The sequence below is a fragment of the Oryctolagus cuniculus genome, chromosome 11 (genome assembly GCF_964237555.1).
Source record: "Oryctolagus cuniculus chromosome 11, mOryCun1.1, whole genome shotgun sequence".
Lineage (NCBI taxonomy): Eukaryota > Metazoa > Chordata > Mammalia > Lagomorpha > Leporidae > Oryctolagus > Oryctolagus cuniculus.
The window spans coordinates 94,006,861-94,024,934 of NC_091442.1; the positions used below are offsets into that span (position 1 = coordinate 94,006,861).

At 37.4% G+C, this 18,074-nt stretch overlaps 1 protein-coding gene across 3 annotated transcripts in view; it reads right to left on the reverse strand.

The window, feature by feature from the left end:
* Positions 1–12,812, reverse strand: part of DCN (decorin) — a 40,426-nt gene extending 27,614 nt beyond the window's left edge. The window contains exons 1-2 of one of the 3 annotated variants that reach the window (XM_008256722.4): positions 12,149–12,812; positions 8,060–8,306 (exon numbers count right to left, since the gene is read on the reverse strand). In XM_008256722.4, the coding sequence (XP_008254944.1) occupies positions 8,060–8,273 (214 nt within the window). In that variant the 5' untranslated portion in view covers positions 8,274–8,306; positions 12,149–12,812. 3 annotated transcript variants of the gene reach the window in all.
* Positions 12,813–18,074: the final 5,262 nt, after the last annotated feature.

The following is an 18,074-nucleotide window of genomic DNA, read 5'->3' on the forward strand; positions in this document are numbered from 1 at the left end:
TAGTTTGCAATTTTAAACAATGGCATTCATTGGAACATATAGTATCTGTGAAACTTTCTACATAATATATGATTTTCCCTCATACTTCTCATTATAAATGATATGATTTTTGTATTCTACATGATTTTCTACAATAGGAATCCATCAAAAGATAAATTCTGGCTGGCACTGTGGTGCAGCAGATTAACACCTGGCCTGAAGCGCCAGCATCCCATATGAGTGCCAGTTCGAGTCCCGGCTGCTCCATTTCTGACCCAGCTCTCTGCTATGACCTGGGAAAGCAGTGGAAGATGGCCCAAGTCATTGGGCCCCTGCACCCATGTGGGAGACCAGGAAGAGGCACCTGGCTCCTGGCTTGGATCAGCTCAGCTCCAGCCTTTGTGGCCAATTGGGGAATGAATCAGCAGATGGAAAATCTTTCTCTCCCCCTCTGCCTCTCCTCTCTCTGTGTAACTCTGACTTTAAAATAAATAAATAATTTTTTTTTAAAAAAAGATGAAAACTAATTCTTCTCCCTCCCCTTTGAATCTGGGATGCCTATATGAGGATTTCCTAAATCATTAGGTTATATAGAAAAGAAACATGACGTTTAAGGCTAAGTGAGATAAAAATGGTACAGTTGTTATGGAGTTCTAGGTTACTTCCTATAGTGACAACCAGTGCTCATAGAAGAACTATTTCTACACAGAGATTACTATACTGAAAAAGCCACCTGAGTTAGCAGATCACAGAACAACTGAGTTCCAGCACCAACTCCCAGTTGAGAGTGAGCTATCTTGGGGGTTGTCGCCTTCCCACAACTATAGCTCTAAGCTAATATTTGACTGAAAATACATGAGACCCCAAGTGAGAACAACACACCTGAGCTGTTCCCAAATTTCTTGTTCCTGTCTTCATGAGAAGAATATAATTTTTTAAACCATAATAATTTGGTGAAATATTTATTTACCAAAATTTACAGGAACAAAGTTGTCTACTAAATTTGTTTTTCAGTGAGCATCCTTTAAAAACATTCTAAATATTCCATTAAAACAGAAGCCACCACAGTAATTTGTTTTCTCTATTTCTCTTAAAGAAGATAAATCTTTAAAATATGGTTATGGGGGCCAGTGCTATGGCGTAGCAGGTAAAAGTGCCGCCTGCAGTGTTAGCATCCCATATGGGTGCCAGTTCGAGTCCTGCCTGCTCCACTTCCAATTCAGCTCTCTGCTGTGGCCTGGGAAAGCAGTAGAAAATGGCCCAAGTCCTTAGGCCCCTGAACCCACATGGGAGATCCAGAAGAAGCTCCTGCCTCCTGGCTTTGGATTAGCTCAGCTCCAGCCACTGAGGCCATCTGGGGAGTGAACCAGCGGATGGAAGACTTCTCTCTCTCTCTCTTTCTCTCTCTCTCTCTCTCTGCCTCTCCTCTCTCTGTGTAACTCTGACTTTCAAATAAATATTTTTTTGACAGGCAGAGTTAGACAGTGAGAGAGAGATAGATAGAGAGAACGGTCTTCCTTTTCCATTGGTTCACCCCCCAAATGGCCGCCACGGCTGGCACACTGCGGCCAGTGCACTGTGCCGATCTGAAACCAGGAGCCAGGTGCTTCCTCCTGGTCTCCCATGTGGGTGCAGGGCCCAAGCACTTGGGCCATCCTCTACTGCCTTCCCAGGACATAGCAGAGAGCTGCACTGGAAGAGGAGCAACCAGGACAGAATCCGGCGCCCCAACCAGGACTCGAACCCAGAGTGCCAGCACCGCAGGAGGAGGATTAGCCTAGTGAGCCATGGCTCCAGCCAAATAAATTAAAAAAAATAAAATAAAATATGGTTATGGGATAGGTGTTCAGTGCAGTTGTTAAGTTGCTACTTGGAATGCTGCATCCCATATTGGAGTGTCTGGTTACAATCCTGACTTCTCTGCTTCTGATCTTGCTTCCTATTCATCACACCTTGAGAAGAAACAGGTGATGGCTCAAGTACTTGGGTCCCTTTCCATCGCACGTGGGAGACCTGGATTGAGTTCTAGACTTCTGGCTTTGACCAGGCCAAGTGCTGATTGTTGCTAGCATTTGGAGAGTAAACCAGTGGATGAAATTATCTCTGTCTCTCTGTCTCTCTCCTCTCCCTGCCTTTCAAGTGAAATGAAAATAAACAAATTAATTAATTAATTAAATGTGATTATTTATCACAGTCAAGAAAACTCTACTTAAGAGATTACCAAAAAAATAACTTGAATAAAGACTGGAAAGAAATTCCTCCCCATCTCCTTCCCGTCTTTCTTGTCTGGCTGTCTGGAGGATGAATAGCCTTGTTCTACTAGCAAATGCCAGCAATCTGTAAACACTGTGTTGGACAAAGACCACGTTGCCTTAAAACACCACCCTTTTCCCACCATTGTGGCATGGGACCAAACCCCCAAGTTTATTCTTGTTGACTTCCACCAATATTCTTTTATATCATTCTATCTTCAAGTGAAGAAATAGGACAATGGAAGTTCACTCCAGTTTTTGTCAAATGAGCAAAGTGCTATTTAGATGCCACCATCTCAACAAAAACCTATCTGCTGAAAATAGGCGTGTTTACCTATTTCACTCTTAAAAATGGCAATTTTTGACTGTGATGACAGTTTTAGGAGGCTTCATAAACAGAAGATTTAATTTCATTCTTTTTCAAACAAACTCATGGAAGTTAAGCTTTCTGGTTTTCGGTCATCCTCAAAAGGAAGAAGCAAAACTGTGCTGCAGCTCCTGTCTGCCATGTCCCCTCCTTTTGTCAGCTTGGTGAGGTCAAAAATATTGTAGACTTTTCAACCAAGCCCTCATCCAAGAACCAAGCTACGCATATGTCCATTTATTCATTCATCGGGCATTTTTGATGTTGAAGAGACTTTCAGGAATAAGGCCATTTGTTGAGTAGAAGATATACAAAGGTAAATTGTCACACTTCCCTTTTGGTATAGAAAGTATGTGTATACATAAAGATGTAATTAAAAGATACGGAATAATTCTATATAGGTAATTGATTGGTATAGAATATTCAAGGCTCATGTAGATTTTGGTGAAAGTACAGAAGTAGAAAAGTTACAGAAGTTTTTTTCAAAGCTATCCGCAGAGTAAATTAAAAGGTTATTGAATCTTGAGTGTTAACAACAAAGTTGTGATAGGGCTTTCTCCTTTTCCTGAGATGGGATAGAAAACTGATTTAATTTACTTATGTCTACTTTCAGGGAAATACACATAATCATCTTTCTGCCCTTGTTAAGATTAGGCGGTCTCATGGTTTTCCTCTTTTACCCAGGGAGTTGATATTCCAGCTAACCTATTGCCATCCTGTTGCTTGGAGCCAGGATTTTCTTCCATAGGAGAATGCATCACAGCTGCACTCTAACAGAATGTCTTGATCCCACACAGCTGCTTCTCCCTCTCCCCCTCCAGGGACAGAGAAGGAAACCAGGGATATGTCAGTCCTCTGTGGGGTTAAGCAGACAGATGCTTCCCTTAGCCTTCACTGACTTCTCTCTTCCTCCTCCCATCTTTAACCCCTCGAATCGGGAGCCTTGGTATTGTAGGTCACACCTGAACATTTCTCTTGCTTCATATGAGGATCAGTCATATTACACCCTCTTTGTATGCCACTGGGCATGCTCTATGCAAGCCTCCTTTTACCATGCTTGGAGATACCTTTTTTATGTATCTGAAACTCTGAACAAGGGATATCTATATCCTTGTGGCTGCAGAGCTAGAAAAGAAAAAAAAAAAAAGCCTTGGGAAACACTTAGCTTTCAGCATTCTGTCTGTTCCTCTACAAAACTGCTCTGGTTAATTTTTCTGGGTTGATTTCATGGGAGAAGCCTACAGTTCATTTATCTCCCATATAAGGTTTATTTCTAGAAAATCAATTTCCCATTCATGCAATAAGCTGTGGTATATGTCCCAAGTGGCAAGCAGTGATAAAATTTTTACCAGTTCAAGCAAAATGATTAAAGAGAAGAAGAAATTAACTTTTTGCAGCTTAAAGAGTTGTACTTTCTCCCGAGATCTTTAAAATTAAAATCTCCTTTGCACTGTGAGGTACGTTTTCCCAAGCAGTTGTTATCTGTATGCAGTCCATCTCCTAGAACCATTTTTAGAAGGCTTATATATAAGTTTAGAATCTTGTGATTACACCATGGCCATTGCTTCATTGTTCTCAGTCCATCTGAGGCAATTTTGTTTAAAACAATATTGGATTGGAAAATGTTGACTTTCTTGATAATTGTATAGTATTTCTGATTTTTGTCTATTTCCACTTGGAGATAATGTGGCCATCTTTAGGTGGGGAGGGGGAAAGAAGGTGGTAGTTTGTATCTAGCTTGACAAGCCATACTCTTATTAGAAATTCTAAATTTTCAAAATGAAAATAAAAACATGTGTCAGACACAACCTTACAATGTTACTGACCTTATCTGAAATGCTAACTTGATGTCTGATTACTGTGGTTTCTATAATACTCGTTTTTACATATATTTTCAATTATCACCTGATGAAGTAAGATATAGTCCCATTTAGCAAGTGAGGAAATAAGATTTTAAAAGTTTCTTACACGGCTTGTAAATGGTGAGATTTGAATTCATAGGTGTTTAATTGCCTAGCCCAAGATTTTTACACTGTCAAATAATTTATATAAGGCATTTCAAGCCTTTTGAGACTTGTTTATAAGAAAGATATCAGTAACAGCTACTTTAATTGTTGAGAATGGTCTAAAGGCAGTGCTTATGCTTACTAGACTTGTTAGAATTAATCTGCATTTCAGCAAGGAGATGAAGTCAGAGCCAGTTAGCTCCCTGGTGACACTTCATCCAAAACTGAATGGCTGAGCCAAAGAGTCCACATACATGTAAGAGAAATTGATTTCCTTCAAGATACCAAGCACATGAACCAGAACATCCAATGGGATAGCATTTAGGACATTTTCAAAAGATTTGAAAAGAAGTAGTGACATTATGGTTTTATAATTTTAAGGTAATTCATAATTTCTCAATTTGCTAACCTTATTTAACAACTTTATACTGTTGTTTTTTATAAGTGCTATAATTCAAAGTGAATTGTTTTATGCCTTAAGAATACAATTTTTAAGAATAAGACATTTTAACCATAAAATTCTTATTTAAATTATTAATGTAAATTATAACAAGCTCAGCAAAACAATTTATGAAGCATATACGATTGCTTCCTTTGTATTTCAGGCTCAAAAAGCACATGGCAATGCTACTCTGATGAATTATAACAAGGGACACAAACATTCAATGCATCTACCACATGCCCTAAAGTTTTCTCATGGAATAATTTTGTGTTAATTTTGCAGTTTTGACTTCTTAGCTTGGGAAAAACTGTCTAACAATTTGATGCTATTTAACTTAATCAGATATATTGCTTAGTGGAAAAGTTAATGATCATAATTTAAAAGTTTGTATTAAACAGTGTTTAGATAGTAAGATGGCAAAGGACTACTGTCCTTCCACACTGTAGTTTCTCTGTGCTCATTGTAACTTCTGAGGATAATTCTGAAGACAACATCAGCCCTTGATACAGATAATGATTAACATTTCCAATCCCAAAGTGCATTGCACTTATTCTTTTATTATGAAAATTCAAGATTTATAGTCAGATCACTAGGGAACTTGGAACAAAGAAACAAACTACTTTGCCCTAACTATGAATGAAGTTACCCATTTCTGCTTTCTTATTTTCTTTCATTTTTTGATGTACATAATTATCATACAATAAGAAACTGAGTCGAGATGCTCTATGAACCAACTATCTCACACTTACAAGAGGAGTTCTAGGCTTAACTGTGATTTTTCTGCAAATGAAGATGTCAAGGCCTTAACGATTTGCCAATGAGAAAGGGTTGGATAGTAGTTGAAATTGTGAATAGAGCTGGTTTTTTCTCTTTCAAAGTAAGGGCATTTTTCTTCCTCTTCAGAAGTATACTCTGCTTTAGAAATATCTGATTAAAATGTTCATGGTATCTTTTAATATGCATTTCTGAGTCAATAAAAACTAGAGATACTTTGGATCAGCCCATTGCTCCCCAGAACTTAGTTAAATATGATACCTTAAAACAAATGGTTATTATAATATTAGTTATTTTTTTAGAAATGTAAAAATTTTCCAGGCTGAAAACAAAACAAAACAATCAAAGCAAAATGAGAACAACAGCAAAATTGTATTATGAGATTCCCCAGTTAGTGAACTTTATCTTTCCTAAAACTAGATTTTGCTATTTAGTTTCAAGCCATAGTCCTGACCTATTACTTTAATCAGAGTCAAGCTTTATTAAAAATTTGTTATGGGACCAAACCAAAATATATATATAGAAAAATAAAATTTCAGTAAAGTCACTAGCCATCTAATTTTTCCCTTAAAATATCAACTGTTCATTTTTGATAATGTGTGCAGTGGGAGTAATGAATCCTTTTAACTTTGTTGTCAGAAATAATGTGAAATTTAACTTGCAGCATATTTCTTGGGAACTTGGCCATTTTAGTAATCTCAGAGAAAGACAGTTTATCACTTCTCTATCAGTTGTGATGGTTTCTTTATTCAGATTTTTCAGTCTTTTGTTTTCTCACCTAAAACAGTGATACAGGTCAGATGCTTTTAAAAGTTTCTGGAGAACTTGATAGCAATTCAATCTCCCCTGTAGCAAGCATGCAAATCAAAAAAGACCAGTCAGCACCCCTAACATCTAAGATTCACAGGAACTGCGACCATATTTGGCCTGGCACAGAGCTGACCCATGGCATGCTCTCAGTAGATTTGCGGGTTGAATAGACAAATTAGGGACGTATGTTATCTTCTTAGAGTTGTAGCTATGAAATACATGAAATTTGTTATTTTATATTAATGAATTTTTAATTTTTTAAATGAAAACAGGAAAGTGAAATTTCCTGTAGCTTTCTGAAAACCTTGATATACACATTTTATTTGGGTTTTATACCATATATATCAGCACTGAAGAAGCTACCTCAGCATTCGATTTTCAGTTGTTATTGTGGAACCTATTTCATGTGATTCCATATTCCTGCATGTCATTTATTCCAACTGCAGCAGTTAGTAACAATGTGCTTTTTTCAAAATACTGCTAGAAAGTACGTTCTGTATAAGTACAGGGTTACTGAAAGACATGCCTTCCTATGTGATGGAATTTCTTTTGTAAGGAAATGCACTATGGTAGAATCATACTATAAGGAATGTTTTTTTCTTTCCAGTAAGAAACTATATCAAAAGAAAAGATGAATATAAATCAGCTGCCACGTAAAGTAATTTTTTTCCCTTTGGCTCATCGTCTGAGGCCTCAAAAGTTTCTGGAGATTTATCTTCTAAGTATGTTGCTTGTGGAATTTCCAGGCCAATTTTTTTTTCTCAAAAGATGATAAATCAAACTGTCTCTGGGGTGTTAGGCTAAAGATAAATGCTCTGAGACCATGTTTAATATTTACACTGTACCTTAGTTATAAATATTTCCCTTGAAACTTTCTAAAGAATATAAACAGCTGGATTACAAAATGCCAAAGTTAAAGGCAAAACTAAGACTCAAAGATTAAGCATGTATTTTGGTACTTGAAAGATAAGTTTGTGGCGTAACATTTATCTTGTTTTTCTGCTGGTAACTTTGCATACTTTATAATTTAGTAATGCTCAAACTCTGTTATCTGGGCCAATTCAAGAGTGAGAGACTTCCCTGGGTTTTCTTAATATCTGAGATTTCATGAACACAACTTACAGAATGCAAATAAACCATCACTCTGCAATCCTAGTATATAAGAGTATTTTGTTGAAAGCTTTATGCTGCAAAAATAGAGTCCATGAAGTTAAGAAAGATTTTTTTTAAAAAAGCATTTTATTCCGAAGTAATAGAACTGTGACTAAGGAAAAGCAAAGGACTACTAACTCAGTTACTTCTCTTTCCGTTCTACTTTACTTCCTTTCCTACTCATTAGGTGGCACTGTCTCTCGCATTTGAATCTCAGAGATTAAAATTGAAAACTGAACTCTCAAACAAGGAAGGTAATGAAAGCCTGCACCCAACTTACCCAAATCAGAACACTGGACAACTCGAAGGTGACACTGACAGCGGAAAGGACACACTGGTCCCAGCATGTCCAAGTCGGGAAGTTCAGGAGCTCTCTCGTCTGGGCCTATCCCAGAAGCTTCATCTTCTAGCATAAAGTCAAATAAGCCTCTCTGTTGAAACGGCCCGGCCCAGGAAACTTGTGCAAGCAGAAGGAGGATGAGAGTTGCCGTCATGATTTATTTCATGTATTTTCACAACCAGGGAACCTAGGAAACAAATGGAAGGTTTGGGAAGAGTAGCATTGCCTGGTCCGTAAAGCTGCACCATAGCATGAGCACAGGGAACAGCATAAATTCTAAGATTTCACTTATTATTCAGAAGCAGAATATTAAAAATGTATTTGAAAGGTGATAGGGTCCAATACAGTCTCACTTGCACAACTATTTCCATATGAAGAGAAATTTGAATATTACTTAGGCTTCCTTGTTTAGATTTGGGGTCTGAATTAAGACATTACACTATGTGATCACATCATTTGCAAAATTCTCACGATAATAAATCATGTTGGACTTTTCATTGCTCATTCAACACAAGCCACGGAGGAGTCAGATAAAATTCTGTCTATACACATGAAAGATCTCCAATTCCTGCCTCGGAAATATCTCTGGATGCCAATCTGATATCTTGGTCCTACTGTATTTATTTTGTCCTGGCCTTCTCACCACTGCCTGAACTTTTGCAAGAGGTGCTACTCATCTCTGTCTTGAGTATTTTCTCTACTTCTAGCCACTATGTTGTACAAGTCATTTTCAAAAAAATTAAAACTCATCTGTTAATTTCTACTATGAACCTTTCATTGACTTTCCATGGCTTAACAATAAGATGCACATTGACTGTGTTACACGTAGGACTACTCATAATCTGATAGCAGCAGCTACTTCTAGTCATATTTCTTTTCATTTTCTCCCCACTACCAGTCCCCATCTCAACCCCAACACTCAAAGCTGCTTGTCATCATTTAGAACACCTACCTTGCAGGAGCCTTGCAGAGATGAATTGAGACAATGGGCCTCCCTTCTCTATTCCCTGGCTCATCCAGGAAGGATGCTGCGTTCCCTCTCTTCTGTTCTCCCAAAGCACGTCGCTCTTACCTCTTTTAAAGGACTTATCACATTAGATTGTAATTTGTTGTGCCTACTTGTTCTGTCCTCCCCACCAGAAGATGTAGTCCTTCAGGGCGTGTCTTATTATCCCTTGCTCTGTACCCGGGCCTTGCACAATATTTTGCACACAAATGACTCAATTGACCATAAATATATTAACAATGCGATCTCTTTGATTTCTTCTTAGCATCCAATTTTTCTGATTTTTAAAAACACACAATTATCCTTTTTTCTATATCTAATTTCTGGTATAAAAAATTACCAAATTGAAAACCTAAACTTGGTATTATCAACATTCTTATCAAATATTAACTCCATTGGCTTCTTTTTCAAACTAATTGTTTTAAGTATACAAGAAATACATATGGAAAATCCTAACTTATTTTTATATGACATATATGTTATGTTATCTGATTTTACCAACAGGGCTATTTTGTTAAAAACAACAAGGAAACTAAAAATGTACAGATTTGACAAGTGTATAAATATATATAATATCCATTTATTAAACAAGAGCTTCTAGACATATGTATATATCTACATTTCTAAATTGATCAAATTGAACTAAATAAATGTAGTTGATTGCATAGAAAAACAGAGTCCATTTGTGAGATAATCTATTTTAAAATAAATCCTAATGAAACTATTCTAAGTATTCTTAAAACATATTGCAGATGTTACATTTAGTCTTATCATCTCTACCTTGAATTATATACTGATAAAGCTATACATTCATGATCAGATTGAAAGAATTGTTTATTGTGCAGTGGTAGCACAGATAGCAAAGAAGAGTAGAGAAAAAAGATCGTTGTGTGCTCTAACATGAATGTAACTTCTAGAAGTTTATGCAAGATCCACTAAAGAGGACACAAATATTTTTCGAATTTTTACTCATTTGTTCTTAATTTCCATTTATCGCTAAATTACATATAGACATGGCTTTTCACTTAAAAACTACCATAATTATTATTAGTCGCATGGTCACTTTAAGTTCAATATCAAGTTTTCTCCAGCAGCCTATCCCCACTGAGTTCCTGACTTTCCCTTTAAGAGGAGCCTCTATTGTTTTGGCAGTGTGTTTGCTTGGATTAAATCTAAGGAAGTGGTTTTCTATCTGTTTTACATTAAAATGCAATGTTTATGGTTTACCACAAGTTTGCTGGCGTTGCATATTTAATATATTACAATTTTAGAAGAAAAATGAGGCAAAGTAACTGCAGATTTAATAAATAGCAAGCTGAGTTAATGCAGATGTCGTTTTGTAATTTTTTCTCCAGAGCAAAAAGGGCCTAGTTATTTCACTAACAATCCAAAAAAGGAAATGTTGAGATTTGCTCCGAGGAAAAGTATCATCACTATATTTGTTTACTTGTGTTAAAATGGTGCAGTGCTTCGCACAATATTCTTTTTGATTGAAGTTGAAATCAGGCAATATATATTTTCAATTACTTATTTTTATATAACTTTCATTTGTTGTGTGTGTGTGTGTGTGTGTGTGTGTGTGTGTAGGAGACTGCCTGTGCTGCATTTAACCATGAATGTCCCAGGGTACCATAGCAGCATATCTAGAAACGTTATGTGAGTTTTTCCAAGAAATAACTTATTTTAAATTAGTGTCATGATTCGTAAAGACCCAGCATCTTAAAACATTTAATGTGGGCTATTGATACTAATGATTTCTTTAACCATTCCCTTCCTCCCTTAATGAATCAAAGATATGAACTGCAAACAGCAGTTACTCATGTTGAAATCAGGGAGATCATTACTGAGATAATCTACTTGTAAATTTTCACTGAAATTGTTTCAACTATTCTCCACATGTTCTCATATGACACGTTTCTAGATGCTTGTTGCTAGTATAATGCTTCTCCTCCAATAAAGCTAGTTACCATAGTTTATAAATGTTTTAGCAAAAACAGTTTCTAACTCCTTAAACTACTTAATCATGTTAAATTAACTATATTGTTCATATCAACATTTGGCATAATGTTACTTGTGCTCTTGGTGTGATTTTCAAAGCAAAAATTTAACCAATAAGAGATAAGAAAAGCTTTGCCCCAGCCCTGGGTGAAATAAAAAATTAAGTAATAACAGGAATAATTTAAAAAATAAATAATAAAAGCTTCTACCATTAACGGGGCTGCTATAAGAGGCAGTTGGCTCTTTTTCCAGTGCAAATAGCAAGAGGAAGAAAAAGCCACAGGTATTTACATCACAGTGAGCCCACTTAACCAGTGGTCATCATGTTACCCTGTTTTAAAATTAGAAAAAAAATTAACCCAAATCCTCATTGTATCGTGAGTGTATCTTATAATAAAATTTCATTTTCATTCAAAATATTGACAGGGGCACTACTTTAAAGTAAGGAAACTATGAGAATATCTTAGGTCTTAATAGCATACATATTTTCTATGTTGATTTTTCTCCTTTCTGGTGGTAACTTCTATTCATTCCTGGGGTTGCAGAAATATACATTAGATCTCTGCAACTAATCACCAACATTGCTAAGGTTTTAAAAGTTCTTAAAGTGTACAAGAATTCAGCAGGGAAAAAAATCCTGAGATGTGTAATTCAGCTACAAATAGTATGCTAGTTTAGAATACTTTTCTGTTAACACTTCCTAAAGAGCTAAACATTTCATTAATACAAAATTGATACAATACAAAAACATCAATACAGACAGTCACGGTGTTAGGTTACAGTTTTTTAATAAGCATCTTTGTGAGAACAGAAGATAAAGAGCTCAAACAACACATTAAACCATTTTACCAAATATTTAACCTCTGTTTTCAAGCAATACATGCTTAAAATGTTTCAAGAAATTATTAAAAGTTTAGCATAATTTTCTTTCCTTTCTTTTTCTCACCAAACATTTCCTGTTGCTGTCCATTTGACCGAAGTTTTGAGTCTGTAGCAGAGTTCAGGACAATTATTGAAAACCATACCTTTTAATCCGGGAATTTGCCACTGGAGCCCTCAAAGCTGAGATGTAATTACACTAAATATTCAGCCCAAGCAAAAGAGTTTGCAGGTGTGGAAAGAAGGAGGGGGTAGGTGCTGCTCTGTGACTGTCACTAGGTTGAAAACCTCCTGCTTCTACTCCATAGCACAGTTAAAAACTAAGGTTTCCCTCAATGAACACAATCCGGCTGACACCCACATTAGATCATATGGTAATGATATGTCTCTTGTATTGTAGCCAGAAACTTTATCGGCCTTTTTTTTCTCCCCATTTGCTGTATTCCTTTTACATCTGCTTAAGATTCTTAACTGCTTATGTTGTATAGTGGAAAAACTTGATTTGAAATTTGTCTTACGGATGATTCTTTCCCTAAGTTATTGAGGCTAAAGGATTTGCTTCCCCACCCCCAGCCCTACTCTGCTAGCCACTCTTCTTAGCCATGTTTATAAGAAACATTTATTATGCTTCCAAAATGACAGGGTTTTTTTTTTTGTTGTTGTTGTTGCTGTTTGTTGGCTTTCAAGATGTGCAAGTCCAGAAAATGGAATGAAATTAATCTTGCAGTTGTTTTAAATGTGGTCTGCAAAAATAAATGAGTAGCCTTATGTAAAAAGATCCATTCGGATTCTTACTTGCCTTGAAATATTTGTGCAAGCTTAAATACTATGCTGTGGAGTTTTTCTATGTGTTTTGAATGCAATTATGAAGTCCTGGGAAAAAGCAATGGTATTATACAAAAAGTATGCTACTTACTACTTTCATTACTCATCGTTTAAAAGCTTTCTTGTCTGTTTTTTTTTTAAACAAAACCACTTTGGAAGTTGATCATAAGGTAATTTAGTCACTGTATGAAAAATCTGATATCCTTAGGCTATATTTTATGTAATCCAGAATTTTTAAAAGGTAATGGATTCTATGGCTCCTTCTAAACTTTAGTAAATGGAAAAAAGATCAAATACAAGTAAAGATATTTATTTAGCTACTGGAGATATTTTTTGAGATTTTATAATTCCCTTGCTGGATGCAGTTAGCTGTCTCTGGGTAGGTCTTTGTGTTTTGACTTGTATCTTTATGCCCTAGCCCCCTAGGCTGTTACCAGGTGGAAATTTGAAATCAACATCTGTGAAATAGGAGAGGATCCCCCTCCCATCTTCACCCCCTTTCCTACAGCTACCTAAGTTTATGCTTCCACTGTAAATCTTCTTTGCCTTGATGAAACTTGAAGGAATTTAACTTTAAACCCACTCTCATACCTTACCCCACTCTTCTCTTGCTATTTAGTAACCAAATACCCAGTTTCTCTGATGGTTTAGGAAAAGACAAGCAATTTTTCTCTGTACATTTTTTGTAAAACCCATTAGGCTCTTACTTGGAATGAATGAATTTCTCCTCTTAATTCTCCTTGCATGGGAATTACCTCTGTTTTGATGACATGCAATTACTTATTATTTTAACACTGATTTAATTCCATATCTTGCTCCAAGGGAAGAAGTACATCATGCTTATATTTGTGGAGCCCTTGCGAGTATATTCAGCATATATGCAAATATATGTTTGCATATACATATATACATATGTACATTATATATATATACATGTATATATACATATACATATATACATATGTAAATTCTTAAGAAACACTTGACGAATTACTAAAGACTTTATAATTGCCTATGGGCCATGCCATAACACTGTTATATTAGATAATGTTATACTCATAAAAGCAGAACCATTTTGGTTAATATATACATCTTAGTTTCTCCCTATGACAGCAAGCTGTATGATCACAGGAAACCTATTAATCATCACTGAATCTGTTTCCATGTCTGTAAAATGGGTACAAATGATTACTTTAATCATAGGTTGGAGAGAAAGTGCAATGTGGCAATATATGAGTTTATAAATCAATTAACATTGGGGATGGCACTGAAGTGTAGTGGACTAAACCTCCACCTGCGGTGCCAGAATCCCATATGGGCACCGGTTCAAGTTCCAGCTGCTCCTATTCTGATCCAGCTTTTTGCTATAACCTGGGGAAGCAGTTGAAGATGGCCCAAGTGCTTGGGCTCCTGCACTCACATGGGAGACCTGTAAGAAGCTTCTGGTTCCTGGCTCCGGATCCATTGCAGCCATCTGGGGAGTGAACCAGTGGATAGAATACCTTTCTCTTTCTCTCTCTCTCTCTCTAGCACCCAAATTAAAAAAAAAATCAATTAACATAGACCATGACCCTTATAGGTTGTACATAAAATTAGCTTTTTATTTTTTTCTGATGTATACACAGCAAACCATTAAGTTACGCAAAGACATTATTTAGTATTTTGATTTTATGAATGAGAAAAATTGAATCCTAATGATGTCCCAAGTTCACAGAGCTGGTAAGAAGCGAAGCAGAAACTAATACCAGTTCTCTCATACCTAATCCAGTTTCCATTGTTTTGTTACACCTCAATAGCAAACTCTTAATGGAGAGAAAATTACCCAAATTCTTAGGTAAAATACCTTTAGGGACTGCTTTAAAAACTGCGATCAAGTTACAGTGCTTTTTCTAAGGATTTATTTTATTTATTTGAAAGGCAGACTTACAGAGACAGAAGGGAACAGGGAGGGAGATGCAGAGAGAGGGATCTTCCATCTGCTGGCTCACTCCACAAATGGCCACAATGGACAAGGCTAGGCTAGACCAAATCTAGGAGTCAGGAGCTTCTTCTGGGTCTTGCATGTGGGTGAAGGGTCCCAAGCACTTGGGCCATCTTCTGCTGCTTTCCAAGGCACATTAGAAGGGAGCTGGATGGGAAGAGGAGCAGCCAGGACTCGAACCAGTGCCCGTATGTGATGCTGGTGTCGCAAGCAGCAGCTGCGCCTCAACGATGGCCCCAAGTTACAGTGCTTTTAAAAAAATACATTTATAGCCGGCGCCGTGGCTCACTAGGCTAATCCTCCGCCTTGCGGCGCCGGCACACCGGGTTCTAGTCCCGGTCGGGGCGCCGGATTCTGTCCCGGTTGTCCCTCTTCCAGGCCAGCCCTCTGCTGTGGCCAGGGAGTGCAGTGGAGGATGGCCCAGGTGCTTGGGCCCTGCACCCCATGGGAGACCAGGAAAAGCACCTGGCTCCTGGCTCCTGCCATCGGATCAGCGCGGTGCGCCGGCCGCGGCGGCCATTGGAGGGTGAACCAACGGCAAAGGAAGACCTTTCTCTCTGTCTCTCTCTCTCACTGTCCACTCTGCCTGTCAAATAAAAAAAAAAAAAAAAAAAAAAAAAAAAAAAAAAAACATTTATATTTTATGTGAGAACAGGCAAACATTTCCTTTTTTAAATTTTAATAACAATCTCATTTTTGAAATCCCAAACATTCTAACAACCATAACCTTATTTAAATATGAACCATTAGTAATAAGTTAAATTATACATAGTTTGTCACACTCATTTTTTAGATAAAAGCAACTAACAACAAAACCATACACAATTACATCACATGGCATTATCACTAGAATACAGATCTCTTGTGATCTGACATGAAATGGAAGAATTTTTAGGCTAAAGTCAGCACTTCAGTAGAGATTGCCTGAGTTTATCCTGGCTTGGAATGTTTAGGATAGGATTGCCTGAAACCATGGCTGCTATAGAGATATTTGGAATATTCCAATTCTGAGCACATACTTCATCTGGCATTAAAACAACTTCAAGTGTAAGTTCTATGGACGACCTACTAACAATGGAATAATTGCATTTTGCGTATTGTCGAAGTCTATTTTTGGACTACTTAGTCTTTCTCAGGAACCTCACCGATGAGTGAGTTAAATTGTAACTGAATGTTGAGGATGTGAAGAAGGCTAAAGGCTTAGAAAGGGCTCCTCTTGACACTCTGTTATTTTCTTAGAGGTCAGGAAGCAACTGATTGTCTTCACAAACCTGATGTGACTGGTTTATTCTCAAAACTAACTCTTCAAGATTAAGTCAGGCACTGTAGTGGATTATTGGCTCTATAGCTTGTCCCCCTAGACAGATTGCTCCATAAACCAAGCTAAAATGCTAGAATGGAATTTAGGGAAGTCTTAAATGCAGGGTATCTTGAAATAAAATTTCATGTAGATGACTCTTACCTTGGCTTTCTTCCCATGCTCACGTCCCCCATCCATCACCTTGTGTTCAGTACCCTTGGACCTTGTACAAGTAGCTTAACTTCTCTGATCTTCAGGATTTTAGTCTAGAACCTCCAGAAAACCATGGCACTGCCTTTATTATGGTATGTGATAGGGTTTAAGACGGTAATACAGAAAATGTTTAGAGCTGTGCCTGACACCTCTCCAGCAACACATATTTGTTGTTGCTACTACTGCTGTTGCTCTCAGGGCTGTTATTACAAACCTGACCTGGGACACTCCAGTACAAAAAGCAGACCACATTCTTTTTATAGCCCAGTGGATTTTCTCTCTACCAATCCAAGAAATCACCTACATTATGATACAGTTGGAAAAGAAGGATTTTGCAGCTAAATAAGCTTGAATTTAAGCCTCTACTTTGCATTGTTAAATATCCTGACTTCCTTTAAGCATAGCATTTTACTGAGTTTCAAGGCCTACAGAAATACATTCATAGACTTTTTTTTTTTTTTTTTTTTGACAGGCAGAGTTAGACAGTGAGAGAGAGAGACAGAGAGAAAGGTCTTCCTTTGCCGTTGGTTCACCCTCCAATGGCTGCCGCGGCCGGCGCACCACGCTGATCCGATGGCAGGAGCCAGGTACTTCTCTTGGTCTCCCATGGGGTGCAGGGCCCAAGCCCTTGGGCCATCCTCCACTGCACTCCCTGGCCACAGCAGAGAGCTGGCCTGGAAGAAGGGCAACCGGGACAGAATCCGGCACCCTGACCGGGACTAGAACCCGGTGTGCTGGCGCCGCAAGGTGGAGGATTAGCCTAGTGAGCCGCGGCGCCGGCCCTCATTCATAGACTTTTGATGGGTTCAGAGACTCCAGGTTAAAAATCTCTTCCTTAAGACATGAAGTAGAAATGAGCTCAGAGTCAGGGACAGGCTAGTTAATGAATGAAGGCAGAGGAAAAATCTGGAGTTATAGGCCTCATTTCCAATGCAAGGAGATAATCAGTTCCTTCATTGTTGACTTCTTGAATGCTCAGGAGCAAGCAAAGGATATTTTATTTTCTCCGTTATATTGATCAGTTTGTAATTGGACAATAAGCCAACACTTACTGACTATCTAGTAGTCTGTGCAGGACATACCAATCTGTTAAATACAAGGAAATTTCCAGTAACCTATCAATCAATCATTACCGAAATATTGACTGAGGAACCACTATGGGAGAATGTGTTCATACCAGGCCCTGTGGAAGACACCAGGAAAACACAAAATGCATTGTGAAAGGCATGACCACAAGAGATTGACACAACACAAGGAGATATGGCATAAAGTATAATTCAGCATTTTAGTATTTATCATACCTGAAAACTTAGAATGCATAACTCCTGACCAAATTAAAGCATTAAAAATAATTATCATAGCAAGTCAGAGAAGGGACGAGGGAGAGATCACTTTACACGTGAGAGGTTAGATAAGTGTTTATGGAGAACAATTTGAACTGAACCCTGAGGGATAAAAATAAATGTGCATGGAGTGAAAGGAGAGAAAAGGCCTTGGGGCTGGCAAAATGTACTAAAAAATCTTAGCAAGGAGAAAGCAGGAGACAACAAAGAAGTCACTGTAATTTAAGAGGATGCCTCCTTTCAGAAATCCATGAACTCCTCTGTCATCTTTGCTTATTCAGCTGCTATAATGTCTGACATATTGGAGTCAAATGATAATAAAAATCTAAAGTTTATGGAAATTGCTAAAGGGCAAATAAATGAGGGTAACATCTAATTGTGAAAAGACTTGAAAATCTTCCATAGGAAAC